Source organism: Podarcis vaucheri (assembly GCF_965113315.1).
Source record: "Podarcis vaucheri genome assembly, chromosome: 7".
Classification (NCBI taxonomy): Eukaryota; Metazoa; Chordata; class Lepidosauria; order Squamata; family Lacertidae; genus Podarcis; species Podarcis vaucheri.
Genome location: NC_138765.1, coordinates 12,539,522 through 12,562,336, shown reverse-complemented (window position 1 = coordinate 12,562,336; position 22,815 = coordinate 12,539,522). Strand labels below are relative to the sequence as shown.

The 22,815-nt window shown below is 46.1% G+C and overlaps 2 protein-coding genes across 16 annotated transcripts in view; one reads left to right on the top strand and one right to left on the bottom strand.

Moving 5' to 3' along the window:
* The window catches only part of ERFL (ETS repressor factor like), a 157,141-nt gene extending 139,572 nt beyond the window's left edge, over positions 1 to 17,569 (top strand). For all 5 annotated transcript variants that reach the window (XM_082232700.1, XM_082232699.1, XM_082232703.1 and 2 more), the window contains exons 3-6: positions 9,269 to 9,503; positions 14,129 to 14,318; positions 14,633 to 14,756; positions 15,314 to 17,569. In XM_082232700.1, the coding sequence (XP_082088826.1) occupies positions 9,269 to 9,503; positions 14,129 to 14,318; positions 14,633 to 14,756; positions 15,314 to 15,936 (1,172 nt within the window). In that variant the 3' untranslated portion in view covers positions 15,937 to 17,569. The remainder of the gene's footprint in view (positions 1 to 9,268; positions 9,504 to 14,128; positions 14,319 to 14,632; positions 14,757 to 15,313) is intronic.
* Positions 17,570 to 18,231: 662 nt separating this feature from the next.
* ARHGEF1 (Rho guanine nucleotide exchange factor 1) overlaps positions 18,232 to 22,815 on the bottom strand; it is a 74,363-nt gene continuing 69,779 nt past the window's right edge. For all 11 annotated transcript variants that reach the window (XM_082232630.1, XM_082232636.1, XM_082232637.1 and 8 more), the window contains one exon: positions 18,232 to 22,170. The gene's annotated coding sequence lies outside the window, so the exon portion shown is untranslated. The remainder of the gene's footprint in view (positions 22,171 to 22,815) is intronic.

The window sequence follows — 22,815 nt, the reverse complement described above, 5'->3', positions numbered from 1 at the left end:
AGGACTTGTAGAATTGTAGAGTTGGAAGGGATCCTGAGGGTCATCTAGTCCAGCCCCCTGCAATGCAGGGAAATGCAGCTGTCCCATACGGGGATCAAGCCTTGATTCCTCCATCGCACGGGGTTGGACTAGATGACCCTTGGGGTACCTCCCAGCTCTACTGTTCTATTATTCTATGACCTTGGAGCTATCAACACTGGGATATAACCAACTGAGCTACCTCAATTTTTAAATGAAAAGATACAACTAGAACCAACATTTTTCTCCTTTGCCTTACTTCTTGCTTTTTTATTGTGCCGTATTTATTTATTTATTTATTTATTTATTTATTTCATTTATACCTCATCTATTTTCCCACCCTCCAAGAAGCTTAAGATGGCCCGCCACACTGCTATGCACCTTCAACAGGTTGGGGATGTACCCAAGAAGTCAAAGCAAATTTAATCACCACCATAATACCCACCTACAAACGTGCACAGATGGCGCTGTCTGAGATGTTGTCTTTCCCAAATCAGGAAGTCAAGGATTTAGCAAAAATATTTTATATATATATAATCTTCCCAAGGGCTCTATCCAACTCAGAGTAGAACCAAAGAAATCAATGGCCCTAAGTTAGTCATGTATATTGACTTTAATGGGTCTACTCTGTGTAGGAGTAGCTTTGGAAACAACCGCAAGTCCTTATTATTGTCACTTTAGCTGAGTCTTCAAGGAGAGGCCCAATCGCCAGACTCTGTTTTGCGGTTTCTGGAGCCCAGTGGCCCTATCCTAATAATTCTTAAACTCTCTTTCTTTTAAAACACGTGTTTCTTTTTAAACATGTGTTTGAGCTCAGCTAGCTATGAATTCCAACAGTGGGCAACTTGATGTTTTTATTTATTTATTATACAGTTACAGATAGGTAGCCGTGTTGGTCTGCCATAGTCAAAATAAAAAAATTCCTTCCAGTAGCACCTTAAAGACCAACTAAGTTAGTTCTTGGTATGAGCTTTCGTGTGCATGCGCACTTCTTCCGATACACGAAAGCTCATACCAAGAACTAACTTAGTTGGTCTTTAAGGTGCTACTGGAAGGAATTTTTTTATTTTATTTATTATTTCACTGTTATCCTACCTTTCATCCAGTGAGTTTAACACAGCGTACAAATCCCCACCACCGCCACATTTTATACTTAGAACAACAACTCTGAGGTAGGTTAGGCTACTGGCTGAATGTCACTCTGTGGCTGAGTGAAGGCTTGAACCCGCATCCCAGACAAAATGCTTTAAATCATGCTGCACAGGCAGAACAGAGGGAAGTAGTCATTCATACGCACACATTTCACACCATGTGTGAATGGGCATCAAGAATGCCTTCATTTCTGCCCTGTACCCTGATTCCATGCAGGGGCTTGGGTGAACATATTGTCTTCCCCAATCCCATGAAAATAAATGCGATTAAAATAAGTCTGTAGCAATCATTCCTTATTGCCTGAGCTGGGATAGCTCAGTTGGTAAAGCAAGAGACTCTTAAGCTCAGGGTTGTGGGTTTGAGCCCCATGTTAGGTGAAAGGGGGTTGGACTAGATGACCCTCGTGGTCCCTTCCAGCTCCACAAATCTGTGATTCTATGAAACACTGTTCTTCCAAATGACCATGAGTGCAGCCTGTCCACATTCAGTGGTGAATAAGCTCTGCACTTCCTGAGAGGCGCAGTGTTCTTCTGTATTATTAGTTTGATTAGCTCAGATAAAAACAATTTCTAGGATCTGGTGACAAATGGCTCAAAAGAAACTTTGGGAAAAGCTGAGCTAACTTATTCCTTGCAACATGGACACACTGAAAAGAAAATAATGGATACTACTGTTCTGTTTCCCATTCATTTTAATAGAACTTGGCAAAATGTTCTGCTGCAGTTTGCTCCTTTCGGTTAGTAGAAATGGGTGTGCCATTTGGTCGGTTTTTAATGCTAGCCACACAATATGTACATAATAGGGGACCTCTGAGCGTGTGCAGAATTTCCTTCTCTCCTTCACTAGCTCCTGCACAGATAAGGTGAAGTGTACAGACCATTATTTATCGCATGCCCAACATCAAACCTAGTCTGATTGGACACCTATGTACATACACACTACTGCTATTGTGCAAAAGACTGCTGCACATTACTGCTGCTGACATATACAATAACGCTGAAATCAACATTCACAAATATTTGAAATCTGCTGTTCTCTCACTTTTTCGGCATGCAAAAATTTCATTTTCAGAATTCCAATTCAACATTGTAGGTGAAACCATCATCTCAAGGGCTTTAGACCTGTTGATACCTCTTGATTGTTTTGATACTGACAGGTGTCAAATGTCAAAAAGCACTACATACTATTGCATGTCAACGATCAAATGCTACATACCATTGCATGCAACATGGGAAAAAAATGAAGTTATTTGTTTTTAAAATGTATGCCTAACTTTTATTCAATGAATTCATAGCAACAAAATAAATTTAAAATGAATATTTTTTTTAAATGTGAGTGCAACTGTGAATAATAAAAAGCAACCACCAGAAAACAAGGGGCTGAAGAAAGGAAGGGAAGATACATTATCATATGTAAAATATTCAGCGGTTCACTCGCAAATATTTGAATCGTCAGTGGATATCTGGTAAATATAAAACGTTAGAATTTGAAGAGGAGATTTTTCTGCAAATGGATCCTGTTTAGAGACCATCCAATGAATAAATGCAAATCCAGCCACATGCAATGTATGAGACACAGTCATCATGGCTCCTACGTTCACCCTCTCCCAGTTAGAAACAAACAAACACACACACAATACCATACCCACTCATTTCACACAGCTAATAACTGCACCCTCCCCCTCTCTCACAGCAAAATCTCCCCCAAGGGTCTAGACTGCTGTGGAGTTTGTAGCTCCAAGCTGAAGGCTGGGGGGCAATAGTGACAATCAAAGGAGCTGGTTTTAACCGCAGGGCACTCTTTTCCATGCTGGGCCTCTGAGGACAGAAGCCTTGCATGTTTCATTAGCCAGCTGATTCTATTTTTCCCCATACACTGAGGCTAAAACCATGGCAGGGCAGTCAAAGGAAGAATCTTAGCAGTCTGGTGTTGGCGGGGGAGGAAAAGTCTCACTGTATGTATTTTCTTCTGCATCCACATCTCACCTTCTTCCAAGAAGCGCAAGGCAACGTTTGCAGGTTTTCCCATGTCCCTATTTAAGATTCACAACAACCCTGGGAGGTAGGCGAGTGGTGACCCTGGGAGCATCACCAGTGGCGTAGCGTGGGTTGTCAGCACCCGGGGCAAGGCAAGTAATTTGCGCCCCCTAACCCGTGGATTTGCGCCCCCTAACCCCCAGATGTTGCGCCCGGTGCGGCCGGGCCCCCCTGCACCCCCCACGCTACGCCACTGAGCATCACGGCTATGCAGCTTTTGAACCTAGTTTCCCCCGTTGTGAATCCAACACATTAAAACTACACCACCTGGCTCTCCCTTGAAAAAGGGGAGCAACTTCACCTGTTTTTGCAGCGTCAATGCATGGCAATTTAACAGTCAATCACATTGCCAGGCCCAGCACTCTAGCGACAGCAGTGGAAAACTGTGTTTTGCTTAACCTCTCTGCGGTTGTGTATCACACGCCTAGTTTGCTGGTTCATTTGCTTGCAAGGGTGAACGACCTGAAAGAGTTTAAATCCATGGCATGGAAGTTTATTCAGCCTGGGGGCCCACATTCCCCCCCCCATAGGCAACTTTCTAAGGAGTGGGTAGAGCCACTTGCCAGGGGTGGGTGGGGCCGGAGGCAAAGGTGGGCGGGGCTTGGGATGTGACCCTTACTTCTTAAAAAGTAGGGTACATTTCAGCAACACACAGGCCTGAGGTTTCTGCAGTGCTATAACCACTTCTCTCCACCGTCCACTGAGGCAAGCAAGAGGCATAATCAAGGACACATTTTAGCCAGTCAAAGGGACTCCAGGAAGTGAGCTGCAAGGCCAGTGAGAGTCATGGCCTGGGGAGAGACCAAAGAGCCAGATAAACAGGACTAGGAGGCCCAGATTTTAATCAAGGCTCATTTTGACTTAACTGGTGTGCCCACATGTGCCCTTTCAAGGTGTCTGGACTGAGCAAACTTATTCCTGTTCCTGCCAATCTAAATCCAGGCACTCCATGTCAATTTGGCAGAAGCTGTAATTTACAAAGCGGTCCTAAAAATAAAGGACAGGGTGATTAATAGGGTGTAGTCTCCTTAAAAAGTGTAATGAATTGGCCTTTGAGCATGTACAAAGTGTCATTCATTCACCACTAAGCAACCCACCCCCTGCTGATAAGATCTTGTTCCTGGGGGAGTTGTGAGCTGGTGCTTCCCTTTCAAAAAGTAATGGGAGTGGTTGGTGCAGAATGAACCTGCCAATTTCCACCTACAACAGGGGTTTTCGAACGCCAGGGAAACTTTTCTGTGTGAAGCAGTCCGCTGCTGAGGAGCTCTCATACGCTGTGTAGGATTATTGGGGTACACACCCCAAGCCTATGTGGTTTGTTACTCCGCACCATTGCTCCATGTGAACTGCAAATGTGCTTTGGGAGCAAACAGATCATCCAGCAGCGACAGCGGCAGCAAGGACTCCGTCCAGGATTTTCTCTGCTCTGTGAAGTAGTTAGAACCATGGTGAATCCTCTCTTTCTGCTTTGCAAATAGAGCAGGAAATGCCAAGAGCAGACTATACAAATGAAAAGCAAATTTCGTTCAGCCTCCCATGCTATAATAATAATAATAATAATAATACATACATATATATATATATACCTGTCTTGCTATTTCAAAAACCCCAAGGAAAACATTCCCATGTTCAGGATGGGAAATGGAAACTGGGAAGCCTCCCCAAATCTCCTTGGGTGACTCAAACAGAACCTTTGAGACAAAACTGTCTATCTGTTTAGGCTGCTAGCTGTTTTTCTTATGGAAAAATAAAAGGAAAACTGTGTAGGGAGAATGAAGAGCTAATGTTCCTGCTCCAGTCTCCCAGTATAAAATGGACGGACAACCATGTGGTACTTATTCTCCCTTTGTGATAAATTAAATTTTGCTTCGTCAAAATAAAGCACTGAGCAAGTTAAGTAGCGTTCATCTTTGAAGGCTACTGGACACAGACAGACCCCTGCTTTATCCTAGGGCTTATCAACACCTTAATATTCCAGGCTGTGGGCCTGCAGGTAAACTGCACATATTTTAGAGCTGATGTAGAAACTCTGTGGGCATTACATTACAGTCCTGCTATGATCCCATTGGCCAAGAGTGCTTTGCCCTTGGTGCCTCATGCCTTCAATTAATGCAAGGGGGAGAGGAATGCGACAGGTATCCCCTTTGCACTTTGAGAGGCATCAAGAGTGCCCAGGACTTCCCAGCAAAGTATCTGCGCCTCTGTTGAGAGGCTGATCTCACACTTCGAGGGCCCTGGCATCTGAGAGAGAGAGAGGCCTTCGGGAGAGTGAATGTAATTTACTGCAGGGGTGCCAAAGGTGCTCTGTGTAACTGAAAATCAAGGCATTGATCAGCAGTTCATTAGGCCTGTTAATGATAGATTCATAGATAGAGGCACAGATCTGAAGAGGCCGGCCTGACCTCTCCTGCACAGAAGAGGCCGGAGTGTGTCCCTCAGCACCTTCTGCTTGAAGTCCGTTCCCTCCTGAGCTGCAGAGAGAGCTCAGCTTTTAGCCATGATTAATTAGTCGGGGTGGAGGTGACCGAGCTGGCTATCCCTGCTCCTTGGAGATGCCTGCTTTTAAACACAGTGTCAGGTTGTTATTCAAGCCCACTGCGGAATTAAGATCTGAAAGTGGAAATAACTACAAGGCGGAGAGCATCTCAACTTCAAGGGAGAGATCTCGGAGGACTCGGGGAACATTTTATAAGTAGTGTAAGAGGAAACTCACTAGCAAAGGTCTTGCCATGTGCACAAACATTTGGGTTTATTTGGCATGTGCCTGCATGCAACGATCGGCTCATGAACGTTCATGTGGTGTAGAGTTAGACACTAAAAATAAAATATGGTAAAGAGGCACAGCTACTAAAAAAGAAGAGGTGAAGGGGCAGGCCAACAAAAAGAGATCAAATATATTTGACATCTATGGGAAAGTAACGTCAACGTTTGCATGCAGTAAAATAACAATATGGAGTCTTATGCACCTCAAGCACAAAAACTTTATTCTGGCACAAGCTTTCATGGACTAGAGATTTCTTAAGATGGCATACATATACTCACCAAAATGTGGGGAGAAAACACATGTTGGCAATGAAAGCAGTGGGAAATGAAATGCATAACTACAGACTGTGATAATTGTGCTAATGCTTAAATGTATGTGAAATGATTATAGTGGCTGTTCACAAAGCCGTGTTGATTCTAAAGCAAGCATCCCTGCGCTGCTATGCTAATTAATACATGCAGTGGGATAGAAAACAGTTATCTCGATTCAGGCCACAAGTGACAGAGCTAAACCTCTTGATAAGTGAATGAACATTCAGCAGTTTCATGCAGGAGAAACACCATATGAAAAATACTCATTGCTGACAGAATAGGGAATTTTTTTAAAAAGGTGACCCAACCATTCCAAATTCAATAATAAACACAATGATTGGGATCTTAATCATGAAGATTAATGATGTAACAAAGAATTACCCCTGACTTATAACATACAAAAATATTTCCTAGCTTTAATTGGAAGCAGGTTTAACTGAACCATTTCAAATTCACTACCAATTTCACTTGATTTTTAGGAATGCCCCATATCATAGGATATCTTAAAAAAAACAAAACCTATTCAGGAATACCACTTTGTATGGTACAGCAACTTTTAAAATCCATATGAAAACAATACAAGGTCCAGTGGCACCTTAAAGACTAACAAATTTACTGTGGCAATGAAATATCATTGGCCTTTTTGTTTTTTTAGTGGGGGGATCACTGTATGCTATTTTTTGCCCTTTGTCTATGTCTGCCCTCTGAGGATACCTGTTCATACATTAGACAAACTGGCTGCATCCCACAAACACTCATACAAGAATCCAGTTAATCTTTGCAGTGCCATACTTTTACCACGACAAACACAGCAACCCCCTGGAATTAATCTGCACTGCATCTGCATACAGTACAGTGGTAGCTCGGGTTAAGTACTTAATTGGTTCCGGAGGTCCGTTCATAACCTGAAACTATTCTTAACCTGAAGCACCACTTTAGCTAAGGGGGCCTCCTGCTGCTGCCGTGCCGCCGGAGCACGATTTCTGTTCTCATCCTGAAGCAAAGTTCTTAACCCAAGGTACTATTTCTGGGTTAGCGGAGTCTGTAACCTGAAGCGTATGTAACCCGAGGTACCACTGTACTGCAAAAAAATTCACAGCCAAGCTGAAATCGACTTTTATACACTCAGGAAAATCTGTTCTCAAGATTGCTTCTTACTTAAGGTGTTCCTTTTGCATTGTTTTCAAACCAGTCTTCAGTTGTTGTTTTTGCACTGTCTTAAAAACTATTTTTAGCAGTTTTATGGTGGGTTCATATACTGCCTTGAGAAACATGTGAAATGCAATTTTAATTAATTAATTAACCGTGGCCATTTTTAACCGATGATATTCTTAGCATAAGTTGCTATCACAGCCTGATCCATGCAATTTAATGAAAAAAAGTCCCGCAGTGTTCAGTTGACTTAGTCCCAAGTAAGTGTTTATAGCACTTTAACTCAGCAAAACAATATGACCCTAAACCGTTCAGGCTGTGCTTTAAGAGCTTTAAGGGAGGCACTTCTCGTGGCCCTTTGCTGAATGAGACAGGTAGTGTCAGCACAAGAGAGGGCCTTTTTGGTGGCAGCACCTTCTCCTGGTTGTGGAATGTTCTGCTCTCCGTTGTCACTGGTGCTGACACTGTTGACTTTCCAGCATAAGCTGAAGACACAAGTCTTTATCCAGACTTCTGCAGGCACCTTCACAGGGATTTGAATCAACCGGATGTAAATTTGTAATCATTCTGTTGCTCTGTTAATATATCAATTGAGGTTTTAATATGGTTGTTTAGTTATATTTTAGTGCTCATGCACTGAAGCTTTATTTCATCGGTAACCCACCCTGGGATCATACATTGATGAAGAGAGGGATAGAAGCTGAGCAAATGAATAACTAGCACTAGAACAGTGGAATGCCCTCTGACCCCACGACAAGCAACAATTTTGTAAAAACATGACAACCTTCACATTCCATTTCAAACCAGAACAAGCTTCTAGACCTCTTTGTTCTAACACACACACACACAAAATTAGTGCTAAAATCTGAGAAACTGACAGCCTGAATCTGTCCGTGATTAGTCAGAAGCAAGTCCCGCAGGTCTCAGCAGGATTTAGTTCCAAATATGTGTGTGAACGCAGCCTCTGAAAGGACTGGGGGAAGCCTGAAGTTAAATCAGTTATTCACAATCCCATTCCACCCCTTTGCCATCCTCACGTTCCTTCCCCCCAACACTTATTATAAATCTGTTTTGAGGTCTCCCCCCCTTTTTATTTATTTTATGAAATAAATAAAAATATTTGAGCAGAACCCCCCCCTAAAAAAAGGCAATGCACATTTGGTTTCAGAATGATTTCTTTTTTTTACTCGTATACAAGCATGTGTAGATTTAGCTAGTGACTAATCAATTAATCAACCAAAGCTCATTTAATCAATTGACTTTTAAATCAGGTGACAGCGCCGCAATGCATCAGTTTCCTGAGAGGTCGCTGCATTTTGGACATTTAACCCCCTTTCCTTTCCATACTGCGGGGGGCGGGGCGGGAGAGGGAAAACTGCCATGTTCCGGGACAAGGGCAGCCACTTTTTGCATCCACACAGATAGGTACGGGGCTTGCGCCAGAGAGTGTTAGGGGTACCAACTTGAATAAAATATTGGGGGGGGCCAGGTAAGCCCCAGCCCTCAAAATCGATCACATGACACAGTGCACGCACATCATTTGAATGGCAATGCCCATCAAGTTGGGGGCAGGGCTGCCTCCTCAAATATTTTATGGGGAGGGGGCAGAAGACCCCTTGTCTCCTGGGAGTTGTCTCCTATGCTTCACGAGGTTCCAGAATTCGTGAGCCCCAGCAGGCAAGTACCTGCGTCCCTGCTCCAAAGGTGCAGGAGAGAAAGACCCAGCAAACATATGATCTCTAGAAACGTAAGTGATTCTCCTGGCTTGTCTTAGAGCAACTCCCCCTCCCTTCTAGACCCCAGCCGGTTTATTCTTTCCACCTCTCTCCTGGCAGGGTTCGCCTTCCCAGACTGGGCCTACAAGCCAGAGTCCAGCCCCGGCTCTCGCCAGATCCAGCTGTGGCATTTCATCCTGGAGCTTCTGCAAAAAGAAGAATACCAGAACGTCATCGCCTGGCAAGGGGACTACGGCGAGTTTGTCATCAAGGACCCGGACGAGGTGGCCAGGCTGTGGGGAATCCGTAAATGCAAGCCCCATATGAACTACGACAAGCTGAGCAGGGCCTTGAGGTGAGGCAATGGGTGGGCACTGGGAGGAACTGGGACGCCCTGCGGCGTCGGACCCGGATAGTTTCAGCACTTTCGCTGCGGGACAGCGCCTCTTGGGCGGCAGGATCCGCAGGCTTCTGCGCTGTAGCGCCACAGCGCCCTCTAGCCCTGCGCTGCAGCATTGCGGCCTATTCTGGTTGAACGGGGTTTTTTGAAACCCGTCTAGTTCTCCCAACTGCTTTGGAAAACCACTTCCAGGGTGAATTTGTGTTTTTATATTTCTTTATTCCTTCATACTTACAGTGCGATAATGTTCAATCAGGGCAGGCATTTGAGTGCGAGCCAGGTGGGGAAACATCCCCGAGTGATTTAAATAAAACACCACTAGAGTTACCTATTGGTTAAAAAGTTTGAAACTGATTAATTTTATAACTAACTGATTGGTTATTGATTAAATTTAAGGAGTCATACATGGCCTAAAGAAACAGTTGCACAGTCTTGCTGCTTTGGAGATCCCGAAGGAAGGAGATAGTTTCAATTAAATGTATGATAACTTAAATTTTAACAGACCCAGTAAGCCAATTGCTCTATTCATGCCCCATTTCTCTAGAGGAGGTGGAGTCACTGGCCATAACTTGAGATGCAGAGCCTAGTGGGATTGTCTTTCTATATCTCCTCCATCTTCAGTGACAGAAATCTCCAGGTTGACCAAGAAGAATACAGAGCTATTTGATTTCTCTCAGTCTGCCTACAGCCCTGGTGTAAAAGGAACCCATTAAAGCGTGTGTGAAAATGTACACGAGCAAAATTAAAGTGGATTTGTTGCCTCTTAACATGCTTTAGTTAATCTCCCGTATTCACAGAGTGGGTTAATTAAAGAATGGTGAGAGGATGCCCCCTACCTGTGCATGATTATGCATGAAGTAGGGAATCTAATATGTATGGAAGTGAGAGCTGGACCATAAAGAAGGCTGATCGCCGAAGAATTGATGCTTTTGAATTATGGTGCTGGAGGAGACTCTTGAGAGTCCCATGGACTGCAAGAAGATCAAACCTCTCCATTCTGAAGGAAATCAGCCCTGAGTGCTCACTGGAAGGACAGATCGTGAAGCTGAGGCTCCAATACTTTGGCCACCTCATGAGAAGAGAGGACTCCCTGGAAAAGACCCTGATGTTGGGAAAGATGGAGGGCACAAGGAGAAGGGGACGACAGAGAATGAGATGGTTGGATGGTGTTCTTGAAGCTACTAGCATGAGTTTGATCAAACTGCGGGAGGCAGTGGAGGACAGAAGTGCCTGGCGTGCTCTGGTCCATGGGGTCACGAAGAGTCGGACACGACTAAACGACTAAACAACAACAACAGGGAATCTAATCCGTAAAAGATATTGGGCTGTGTTCAACCAAGTTTCACTGAGAATAGTGCCACGTAGCAAGCCCACTGAAGGGATTTTAGGAGTGTGTGTGTGTGTGTGTGTGTGTGTGTGTGTTCCTTCCATTTGATGCTTTAAAAAGTTGAACACTCCACCATACCTGCCTGACCGAAGAAGAGCTTGTGATCCTGCTCACAGGGTACAGAAGGCAACCTTCTGCATGCAGTGGCCTTCAGCATTGGCAGTAATGTGATGGGTATGTCAGGAAGTGGGCAAGAAGGAGTGAGTGAGTTGTTTGTTCAAATCCCACCTGAGCTATAATCTCACTGGGTGGCCAAAGGCACACTCCTCTGTTGTCTCCAGACAGATGCCAACCAAAATGGCACCATCACTCAGCCTCACATCTGTGATGTGGACAGGATAATACAGGCCTGCCTTTCAGGTCTGTGGTCTGTGGTAAGGGGAACTGAGATAACAGAGCTGCGGTTGTCTTGAAATGCCCTATATTAATGCTAAGTTCTAACACACACACACACACATGAATGAATGAATGAATGGTCCCTGATTAATTCGGCAACATCTTTCTTTATTTTGTTTTTTTGGAAGTTATTTTTCAGTTTTCAAAATAACAGCTGATATAAACTGCTGGTGGCGAACCATCATCTGTAAAAAGAGGAATTCTCCCCGTGCAGGAAAGGGATGCTTACGAAAGACACTCACATTTATATCATTTAGAAACAAAGAAAGTACTATTAGTTTGCTCACTGGCAAACTTAATCCATCAGCTGATTAATCAGTTAAAACTGATACGATTCATCAGTTAGATTTCTGCAACATAGACAACTGGACTAAGGCTGCAGTTTCAACACATACCTACCTGGAAGTAAACCCCATTGAAAACTACGTGACTTACTTCTGAGTAGACATGTATAGGATTGCACTTTGTAAGTATTTTTTGCTATGTGTAATACTGGTTTCACATGCAGTCACGCAACATACCCAGTTGCTTATGTTATTCCCAGGACTTTATCAAATTCTTGAGATGAGAAGGGATGCTTTTAATTCCCTGTTCCTTCGCCTACCTCTCCTAAACACTGCTAAAACCCACAAGAGCTTTGCTATCATCCTCTCCCAGTAGCCTCTCTGTGTAATTGATCGACAGCGATATTTGTTATTGCTTATTAATTAACTGCACCTCTCTGGCCACTTGAGATTCCACCTCCCTAATTAATATTTATGAGGAGCTAAGTGCTATTGACGCTTCCTATTAACTGAGCCCGGGAATTCGTCTCTGCTCTGCCCAGTAAATAAATGCTGAAGACTCCCTGATAACCCACGCTCCTTCCCCAGGGCACCAGTTTAAGGAACGCTCCGAGATTTATTGCTAGCATAGAGCTGGATGACATGTTACGACTCACCAGGGGGCGCTCTTTGCTTGGAAGTGGAGCCGAGTCCAATTTCCCCTGATGGGCCACTAAGGGGATGAAATTTGGTGTTGCCTGCAGAGGGCGCTGATTCCTAAGTCAGGGCAGACGCCAATGTCACAAGTGGGCGCCGAGAGCATTTGTGATGTGATTTAATATAGTGCAGTTTTTCATTAAAATAAAATAAAAAAAACTTCTCTCGGATTCTGCAGAGGGCACATGAAATCTTGGAAGGTGATGCACCTTTCTTTTGAAAGGACAACAATATTTTTTTGCATAATCAACCTCTGTGTAGATAGTCCTGCATCTCAGCTGTTCTTCAATGGATTTTTCACCAACTCCACAGCAATATTCATGTGCTAATCCTCATCCTCCTCTTGACTAGCACTAGCAGAAAAAATAAGCAATGAAGTAAACACTGCAAGTCATAGAAGAGAGAAACAGTGCCCCTGTGCTCTATTTGCATAATTTCTGCAGGTTGCAGAATTCATCGTTTTGGGGTGCAGTATTCAGATTGCTTAGAGGATTATTTTTATTATTATTTCATTTTAGCATTGACTGCACACAGTCCTGGTTGCCACTATTTAGTTGTTGGGACCCATGTTTCCTACTGAGCATGAGGGTTGGAACACCAAATCATTTCATGCTCTGCCTCATGTTTGACTAATTGGAACAAAAAGAACTCTTCTCCCTTTGATTCTCTCTTCGTTCCACATGTTGGGTGCTGCCATACATTGCTTCACGACTGCAACACGTAGTGTGGAATTTGGTATCGGGTAGTGCAGAATCCAGCTTCCTGAAGTTCTTAAGATTTATTCTTCTCCTCCTTTTAAAACTGCAAGTTTCTAGTCTTCATGGCTGCAGAGATCGACTTTGTCATGTGTGTGTGAAGCCATGTTCGGTAAAATATTAGGAGCTGGTTGCAGGTGCTGAGCAGGCCTTTCAGCTAACTGGGTTTGTGATTTCACTCTCTGCAAAACTCAGCTTTTGCCTTCCTCTTCCCCTCCCTGCCCCCCAGCTAATAAGAAAACTAATACTTATAATACTACTGCTGCTAATAATAATAATAATAATATCCAAGGAGCTCAAGGTTGTGCGCCTGTTTCTTTGCCTCTTTTATCCCTACAACAATACTGAGACATAGGTTAGACTGAGAGATAGGTAAAGGTAAAGGGACCCCTGACCATTAGATCCAGTCATGATCGACTCTGGGATTGCGACGCTCATCTCGCTTTACTGGCCGAGGGAAGTGGAGTACAGCTTCCGGGTCATGTGGTCAGCAGGACTAAGCCGCTTCTGGCAAACTAGAGCAGCACACGGAAACGCCGTTTACCTTCCCGCCAGAGCAGTACCTATTTATCTACTTGCACTTTGACGTGCTTTCGAACTGCTAGGTTGGCAGGAGCAGGGACCGAGCAATGGGAGCTCACCCCGTCATGGGGATTCAAACCGCCGACCTTCTGATCGGCAAGTCCTAGGCTCTGTGGTTTAACCCACAGCGCCAGCCGCGTCCTTAGACTGAGAGATGGTGGCCTGCAAACTGTTCCTCGGTGGGTATAATGGCTAAGTGGGGATTTGAACCCGGATTTCTCCAGTCTTGGTGAAACAAATGGTTCCATTGTATGAAAAACCACCACATAAAATTCCACTGGCTTTTGATTTGGCCTGGCTATCTATTCACTGGACTAGTCTTTCTTTTAACCGCAGAATATTTGCAGGCCTTTGTGTAAGGTAGACTCTCTCCTGGTTCTGGTCAGCAGCTGCCAACTCAGTTTTGCACATCCCACAATGACCCTTTAGCCACCCTGCTCACTATTGGCTCACCTGGCCCCTTGCTTCTTTCCCTGCCAGGTACTATTACAACAAACGCATCTTGCACAAGACCAAGGGCAAACGCTTCACCTACAAGTTCAACTTCAGCAAAGTGGTCCTGGTGAATTACCCTCTCCTGGACATGGCTGCCAACTCCCCGTTTCTGCTGGCTCAGAACCCTTTCAATGGGAGCAACCATGGGGCAGATTGTGCCCCTCTGACCCCTGAGGTATGATGCGGGAAAGAGGGAAGCACGTCTGTTTTTTAAGAGGGGGTGTGCTGAGAGTGTATCATGCCGTTTGCTCCCCTTCAGAGCACGTTTCAGCTCAAGTCGTGAGCTGGGCCTCTGATGTCAGAACGTTGTACTGCAATAGTGCCAAGGAGCATGTGCAGAGTGGTCATTTGTACCCCATCTTCTCCTTTTTTAAATATTTCAGCCCACAGGGCCAGGATGGTCAGATCAGGAGGCAGCGAGATCAGCCACTTACCATTTGAGCCCATGCATCTGCGTAGCTCATTCATTCCCTTTTCTCTTCCCCCTAGACCCTGCAAAGCCTCTTCTCAAGCCCCCGTTTGGGGGACCCGGCAACCCGCACCCCACTCTTTGAACGCCAAACTGAGACAGAGAAGCTCAGACTGGATGCAACCTTCCCTTTTCTGGGGTCAGGTGAGAGTAAGCTGTTTATCCTCTACCTTTCCGAAATAATAATAATAAAAATCTAGGAAGGCTATGCTTTCAAGGTAAAGGTAAAAGTAAAGGGAGCCCTGACCGTTAGGTCCAGTCATGGCCGACTCTGGGGTTGCGGCACTCATCTCGCTTTATTGGCCGAGGGAGCCAGTGTACAGCTTCCGGGTCATGTGGCCAGCATGACTAAGCCGCTTCTGGCAAACCAGAGCAGTGCACAGAAACGCCGTTTACCTTCCCGCCGGAATGGTACCTATTTATCTACTTGCACTTTGACGTGCCTTCGAACTGCTAGGTTGGCAGGAGATGCTTTCAAGGTAGGGGTCCCTAATTATTTTTTTTTGCTGCTTGTTCATTTGGGGTTTTTTAAAAGAACTCCCCATAAAGGTGATTACTTCTCTTTCCATATTGCTATGATTCACGCCAAAAGGGTAATATGAAAATATCACGACAATGAATTGGGATTCCAGTGAAACCAAAGCCTCTGAACCCAGCATGGACTGGTTGCTCACACCTCTCCCCCCCCTTCTCCCCCACAGGTGTTGCCGGATATACAAAGCCCCCCAGTTTGCTGACTCCGTATGGCAGGAACGCTTCCTTCCCAGATTACCCCTGGAATTTTAACCCTTACCTGTCCAGCTCTTTCCCCCTGAACAGCTCCAAACTGCCCACCTCCCTGTACTCCCCCCACTTCTACCCCAACCCCCTGTCTGGGTCATTAGCCCAGCTTCCAGCACCCATTTCACTACTGCCGGGAGATAGCACAGAGCGGGCTGCAGCTCTGGGGGGCGGCTCCGTCCCTCGCCTCTGTCTCCCTCCCCATGGCATGACCCTGCCCCTCCGTGGCGCTGGGAATGCGGCCGGCGAGCGTGAGAAGGAGCTGCTGGGTCCCAGGGCCCAGAGCCCTTCAGGGGGGCGAGGGGCCAAAGAGGACCCTGGCTCCGATTCCGAGTTGGAGATCACAGATCTAAGCGAATGCAGCTCAGAGAACGAAGGCTGCGATTTCAGCCCCGACAGCTTGGAGGCGATAGAGAGCCAGGTGCAGAATTACAAGCGGCTGCAGACAGAGCGGACGGCAGGGGCAACAGCCAGCAAGCCGGAAGGGGTGGCAGAGGCCAGCCTGGGCACTGCCAAGGAAGCGAAGAGTCTGCCAGGCAGCTGAACACAAGCATTATTCGCAGCCCCAACTGCTGGTCCCTCTCCATCAGTAGCCAGATTCTTAAAGAGAGTTTAAAGCAAAGGAAAGAAAACAAAACATGCCCCATTTGTTTGATGTCTCTATTTTTATAGGAAAATTTTATTCATTGATTATACTGAGTCTAATTCCCCAAAGCACCCTCACTTTCTGCTCCCCATTCCTTTCACCCTGGGCTGGAATACTCATCTCTTCCCCCTCTCAACTTCCATCAATGGAGGGCCTTGTCTTCACATTCCTGGGGAGACCCAGATTGGGGCAAAAAGGCTTTCTGGAAGAAAGGGACGAGGGCTCAGGACAGGCAGCAGTGTGGCAGAGATTCGGGGGGGGGGGGCTGTGAGACTCCAGATCTTACTGGACTCCCAGCTCACAGCAGCCCATATGACCGATGGTCAGGGATGATGGGATTTGCAGTCCAGCAACACTTAAGACTTGAGAGCTGAAAGTGTCCTCTTCATCACCTCTTCCAATACCACGGGAAGATACCTCCATGCACTTTTGATCACAATCTGCCTCAGCTCTCCCTCCCTAGACCAGTCCCATTAAACTCCCTGGACCGGCCAGCTCCACACCATCTCTGAAAATTTCCACAGGCTACGTTAATCCCTTTCAGTGCACCTGCCACCCCATGAAATTCTTTTGACCTATTTAACAGCCAGGCTTCTAGAGACAACCAGCTTGCTGCTGTGGCTGGCACAATCTATTTTGGTGCTTCAGCAAAAGAACACCCAAATGCCCCTCCGCCATCCTGGGAAGTTCTCCTGCACAAGCCTTGTTGATATGAAGTGCTGGATCTTTTCTCACCTGACGTAAGTTTCTTGGGTCAGATTTCTGCCTGCTTCTCATCATTACTGATGCCTTTAAAGCCACCTTGGGTTGTCACAATCTGGGGCTGCCCCGAGTGTGCTGTGAAGGTGTCTTCAAAAAGGTCCAGCCAGAACACAAGAGTGGTTGTGTGCATCATCCCTTTTTAAGTCCAAGCAGTCCAAATACCACCATTCCTGTGTTGCTGCTCTACACCCGATAGTTTTAAGGTGCACACGTAGGTCGTTGCAAACTGGGATGCAGCAAAACGTGTTTATTGACAGGGTCCTCACAGCTAGGTTGAGAGCGGTCCTGCAAGCCAACATGGTTCCAAGTTTCCGGTGTCCTCCAGAACCTACCAACCTGATTCCCAGCTCCCAAAATTGTGGGGAGGAACTTGAAAATCCAGGCCCGCTCCAAAATACAGGGAGTTGTATGACGGGAGAGGGAGTTTAACCTTTTTTTACCCACCCCTGACTTTCGAAGTGCAATATTGTCTTGTCATGCTCTGGTGTGACCCTCTGTAAAAAAACAAAAAGAAAAAAATAGCCCCTACCACACCTCACCTGTGTGCTCGTGTCCCTCCCGTGTTTTAAAAGAAGAAGAAGAAAAAAAACCTGTATTTGTGTGGTTGATATGAATACGCTGTTTAACCCGACCCCTATGTTTTCTCTTTCCTTTTTGTAAATACTATATTAATTTATGGAGTGTGTAAAGAAAAAGAAAAAAACAGATGGGAAAGAATTTTACCCCAGCACATCGCTGGCCTCTAAAGCAATAAAATATCTATTCGTCACTCGAGTCTCTGCTCACAGGCAAAAGGGAATGAATGAAGTGGGTGCTCATGGGTGAGAGACCAGGAACCTACAAGTTGGCAGTTCGAAGCCTGACAAGTAGATCACTTAACAAAGGAGCAAAGGAAGATTTTTAACAGTATAGGCACTTGCGTCCCACTCAGCTCAGTGGCATTGACTCCCAGGTAAGTGGTAAGGGATGAGTGACTCTTTCAATCCCGAGGGCTACACTTCTTCATGAGAAAGTGTCTAGGGCAGGCACAGGCAAACTCTGCCCTCCAGATGTTTTGGGACTACAACTCCCATCATCCCTAGCTAACAGGACCCAATGGTCATGGATGATGGGAATCGTAGTCTCAAAAACATCTGGAGGGTCGAGTTTGCCAATGCCTGGTCTAGGGGCTGCCTGGAAACTGAGCAGAAGGGGAACCATTTAAGCTCTTCCTTCTGCGCAGCAGGCTATATATTCAAGTTACAAGAGTCAAGAGTTCCATGTGTGCCCAAAACACAGGCAAGCAAATCGCACCATCATAAATGAAGGGCACGTTCCGTCCAGGGAAAATCATAGAGTTAGAAGGGACCCCCCCCTTGATTGGCCCAACCCAATGCAATAAATGAGACACGAAATGCAAAATACATGCTGTATTCCAACCACAAAGGCTGCTGCGATTAATATAGTTTTTAATTTGGCATCTTTTACAAAAGTTATCTTTGGTTCAGTCTCTTCCTCGCCTCTCCTACACGTACCTGTAACCCTCCTGTAACATACAAAAAGCCTCCGATTTCTCTCTACGTAAGGTGTGGGAAGGAGGGGCCCACGACTCCTGTGCTCAGATAAGCAGGAGGGATGTGGAATCCCGGATCCCTGCTCTTCCCCTTCTACCCCATCCTTATACAGAGTGGAAACCTGATCTCCCCACCCTCTGGCGAGGAAACATTTCCCTCTTCTTCCTTCTTCTGGCTAGTATTTTCACTGCAAACCTCATACAAAAACGTTGCCAGGCGGAGGGAACCACACAGAGCTCAATCCTCAACTGAACTCTAGGAAAGCAACCCCCAAGCTCAAGCTGAGAGCATTCTCAAGACAGTTGACCACCGATTAGCTACCCCGTGGTTAATTCACATGATTCAGGGGAGGGGGGGAAGATCAAGCAACAACAGCACAAGTTCCAATTTGTGCCCCAGGCCAACCGCGAGTCTATAGACCCAAACTGCTCTTGAAATCCAGTTCACGACTGAGGCTGCACTCCAGGTCAAGAATCCAGAATGCTAAAAAGGCACAGATTGTGAGAATTGCACTTATAAGCATTGGCTGTTTTGGGGGGTTTTTTGAAGAGGGGATTTTATGCTGCCAGATTCAGGCTTTTTTAAAAAAAAAAGTTTAGGAAGTCAAGCAGAACTTGCTTCTTCCTTAAATTTTCCTTAAATAGTTGTGCCCCAGACAGGACAGAGCAGAACTTGCATTTCTCATTTTTCCTAGGTGGGGTGGATGGGTTGCGACAGGAGGGCAGTGGCCAATACAGCATGCTTCAGATGTTGCTGGACTCTAGCTCCCATCATCTCTGGCTGGGGCTGATGGGAACTGGGAGCCCAAAATGGAGGGCGCCACACAGAAGGGAAAAGCCATAAATAAGTGCGGCACTTTTGCATGTGTGAACTAATCCATAGCGCACCATCTTGAGAATGTCTCACGAAAGTACAAAACAGCAATGGTAAAAGACGTGAAAGCAGATCCCAGGGGATTTTATCCCCCCACCCCACCCAGCCGATGCTTTTACATTTTGCAGTTTAGAATTTTTATTTCATTTTCTTTCTTTTTTTTTAAGTGTGACTTTAAAAAAACACCTCATCTGACTGCAACAGATTTGGCAGGGGCTATTATACATTCCATAATACTGGGAAGCTGAGAAGGTCACACTCTTTCTTCTCCGAATATACTGGGTTAGGCTCTTTGTACAGTAATAAGACAAAACCCCCTAAAGACTAAATATATATAATATCACTCTATATAAAAAAAAACAACAACCTCTGGGTTCTTCTTCGCTTTCAGCCCCAGCTGGAGGAGTTAAGACTACTCCCTTATGTTCGTATATATATATATATATATAATATCCCAGCAAAATATTGAGTTTTCTTAAACATACAAGCACATTATGAACAAAAAGTATAAAAGGCACTTGGAAGAACTGGAACGTGTGCAATATCTGTGTAGGTCCGTCTCTGAGAACATCAAGTGGGGAGTGGGGGGGGGGGGGCGCGACAGGTTTCACTTGACTTTCCCCCCTCACCTTAACCCTTAGGTTTGCTACTTGTCCTCTGGGATGAAAGCACCACCTATGTTTATCCCCCTTGACTAGTTTCGGCAGATGGAATTCTCCCAACCGGAGGTCGGAAACACGCCACGGTTGCCTAGGGAGGACCCACTGCAACCATCCAGTTGGGCAAAAGGTCCTACAAATAGGAGGTGTCTTGGCTGGGGAGGGCGAGCAGAGTTGCCAGAAGCAGCAGCAAACCCCGAGTCTGGGTGCTCAGCAGCCCTCTATAGGTCCAGAGCCCTCTTGCTCCATGCGACAGACCAGCTTTGAGGACAAGTCCCTTCCATACACAGCCAAAGGGGGATCAGGGGTAGGAGGAGGAATGGGCACACACACCCGCCCCCATTCAATTCCTGCAAAATACTGCAAAAGGCCAATAACCCCAACACTTGGAAGAGCCAAGAGGCCCCATTGACTTACTGATATGGCTCCACCTGCTGTCCCTTCCACAAAACAGCATGTCACAGAAGGGCAGCCAAGGGACCGTGCATTAATTACATTTATGGCAGATGAGACCCCCAACCCAGGACCTTGTGGTTTCACTTTCATATTCTACACCTGTAGCACCCTGTGGCTAAAAGCAGCTTTTATAATGCTACACGGTGCTGGGAATAACCTGGTCGGCAACACCGAGTGAAAGGCAACCCCGATTCCAGATAACGTGCGGGCAAATGCGATCTAACTGCTCAGCTGATCCTTGGTATATACATTGTTGGGTATCGAACCCCAAGATTTCTCAGGAATTCCTAAAGAAAGCAGGGGTGTGGTGAGAAAGAAGCTTTGTGGAGGAGGTTGGTTGGGGTTTTGCTTTGCTAGCGGGAGCTTGCATTTTAAAAATAAAACAAATCTTTCCGCCCCTGCAATGGCGTTTCTGCACACAACCAAGTGAAGGGGGTTGCTGGCCAAGTCTTCCAGGTCTCCCTTGAGTTGGGACGAGAGCAGGCTAGAAGGCTCACATGAAACTGCACCCGGCGAGGTTAAGATCAAGCGGCGTTTCCAGGGAGCTTGCCTGGCACTACTGATCTCGTTGGGGGAAATCTCTTGAGAAGCATTTCCAGGGAACACCAGGGGTCTCCCTTGATCCACCGCTGGAACAACGCTGCCTTCAGACTTCAAGCTCATCTCATAACACAAGACCCATTTCCCCTGCCTTTCTCCTCTCTTCAGAAGGTGGTTATGGCACTGACGGCGTAGCTGGCCTTCTGTTAGGTTGTGAAGCCAGCTGTGAAGGGTCACCCAGCAAGGAGAGACCAGTCTTCTGGAAGGGGGTTTGTATCGGGGAGAGAACCAGCTCAGGTTTCAGGGCAGCTGATGCAGTTTGCATGCAAGGCCAAGGCTTTTCTGCTGTGTGCTTGTGAGTGTGTGTGTCTCAGCTGAAAAGCACTGTGTGGAATGGCAAGGTAGCAAGGAGCCAAGGGATGGAGGGAGACAGCTAGGGCAGGACTGCAGATGTGAATAAATGAGGCAGGAAAAGGATAAAAACGCATTCTAGAAAAGCAGGGCGTTTCTGGGGACAGGGAGATGAGTAAAGGCAAGGAAAACCAAGTTAAGTGATTTAAAGATTTGCCTCCCCATGAAACTGCGGTGATTGCTGCTGCTGCCGCCAAGCACTTCCTTTTTAAAAGGATCAGATGCCTATCTGGAGGGCTAGGTCCACGTGTGAGGATATACTGTAAGGCAAGCTTATACCACCAGGATGATTGACAATTTGAGGAGGGGCTCGATATTGCTATCGTCATACCCTCCTTGCAAACCTTCCCTGAGATTATTTGGCTGGTCACTTTTGGCAGAAAGGAGGTCAAGTTTGATGTCTCCAGCAGTTATGTTCTGAATAGGTCTGTGGAGCCCAGAAGCCTACAAGCGCCTTGCACCCAACCCCATCATCTTCGGTCCACTAGACAGCTGCCACAGGGACCCGGTTTTTTAATTCGCCTCTCTTTGGGACAGACACCACAAATTACTCCCATAGCTAAAGAAAAAGCTGACTCCCCCCCCAAGAGCACCTCTATGGCCTGATGACATAGCTAACCCCACCCTCAGGAAGGGTTTGACCCCTTAACTCACATGCAGTTCCGCAGCCTCTAAATATGGCCCCCTATAGCGTGGTCTAGGTAGAATATATATAAAATATATATTTATAACCCTGGAATCTTTCCCTGCATTATAAATCCTCTATACAAAAAGCAGTGTAGGCCGCACTTGGTTGCTGGTGTTGTTCGAGGAGGAACATCTGGCTGGAGAGAGCGGTTGGCAAAAAAGATCCCTTTTCCTCCCTGTGAAAAACAGGCCTGGAGAAGGAGGAGAAGACACAGAAAGCCATTAAGACGACAGTGAGAATGGGGCTGCAGAAAAAAGCGGTGTCAACCCGAGTTTGAAACCGGAGCGGGTGGGACAGTTTTAAGAAATGTACTTGCCTGGTTTGGAGCCAGAGGTGAAACCCAGACTCAAATTCAGGCCCCGCTCATCATGCTTGGCAAAACACTTGCTTACTTGTTCTCCTGCACCTTCTCTGCCCCTTCCCATCCAAGTCTGCCTGGCGGTGGCAGGGAGGAATCGCACAGAGGCCCCCCTCCAAGGCCCTAGAGGCATCCTGGGCTGCTAGGAGCCATGGAAAATACAGTTCCCGTGGCCCCCAATATTCCTAACTACGTTTCACTGGTTCCTGGTTGCTATGGATACATGTCAGGCCTACTAGAGCCTTCCCACCCTCCTGCCATTCCACTCACAGGCCCTCAACTACCAGGTACATCTGAGCAAGAAAGGATGGGATGGTTCGGGGGTTGGAGAGCAGAGAGTTCTCCCGGTGGGCTGATTCGAAACTGGCCAGAGGATGTTTGGATAAACAGGCAGCGAGACTTCCAACAAGCTAAAAACACAGCAAATTACGCACCCATTTAAAACAAAAAACACCAAATGGGTGGGATTTACATAAA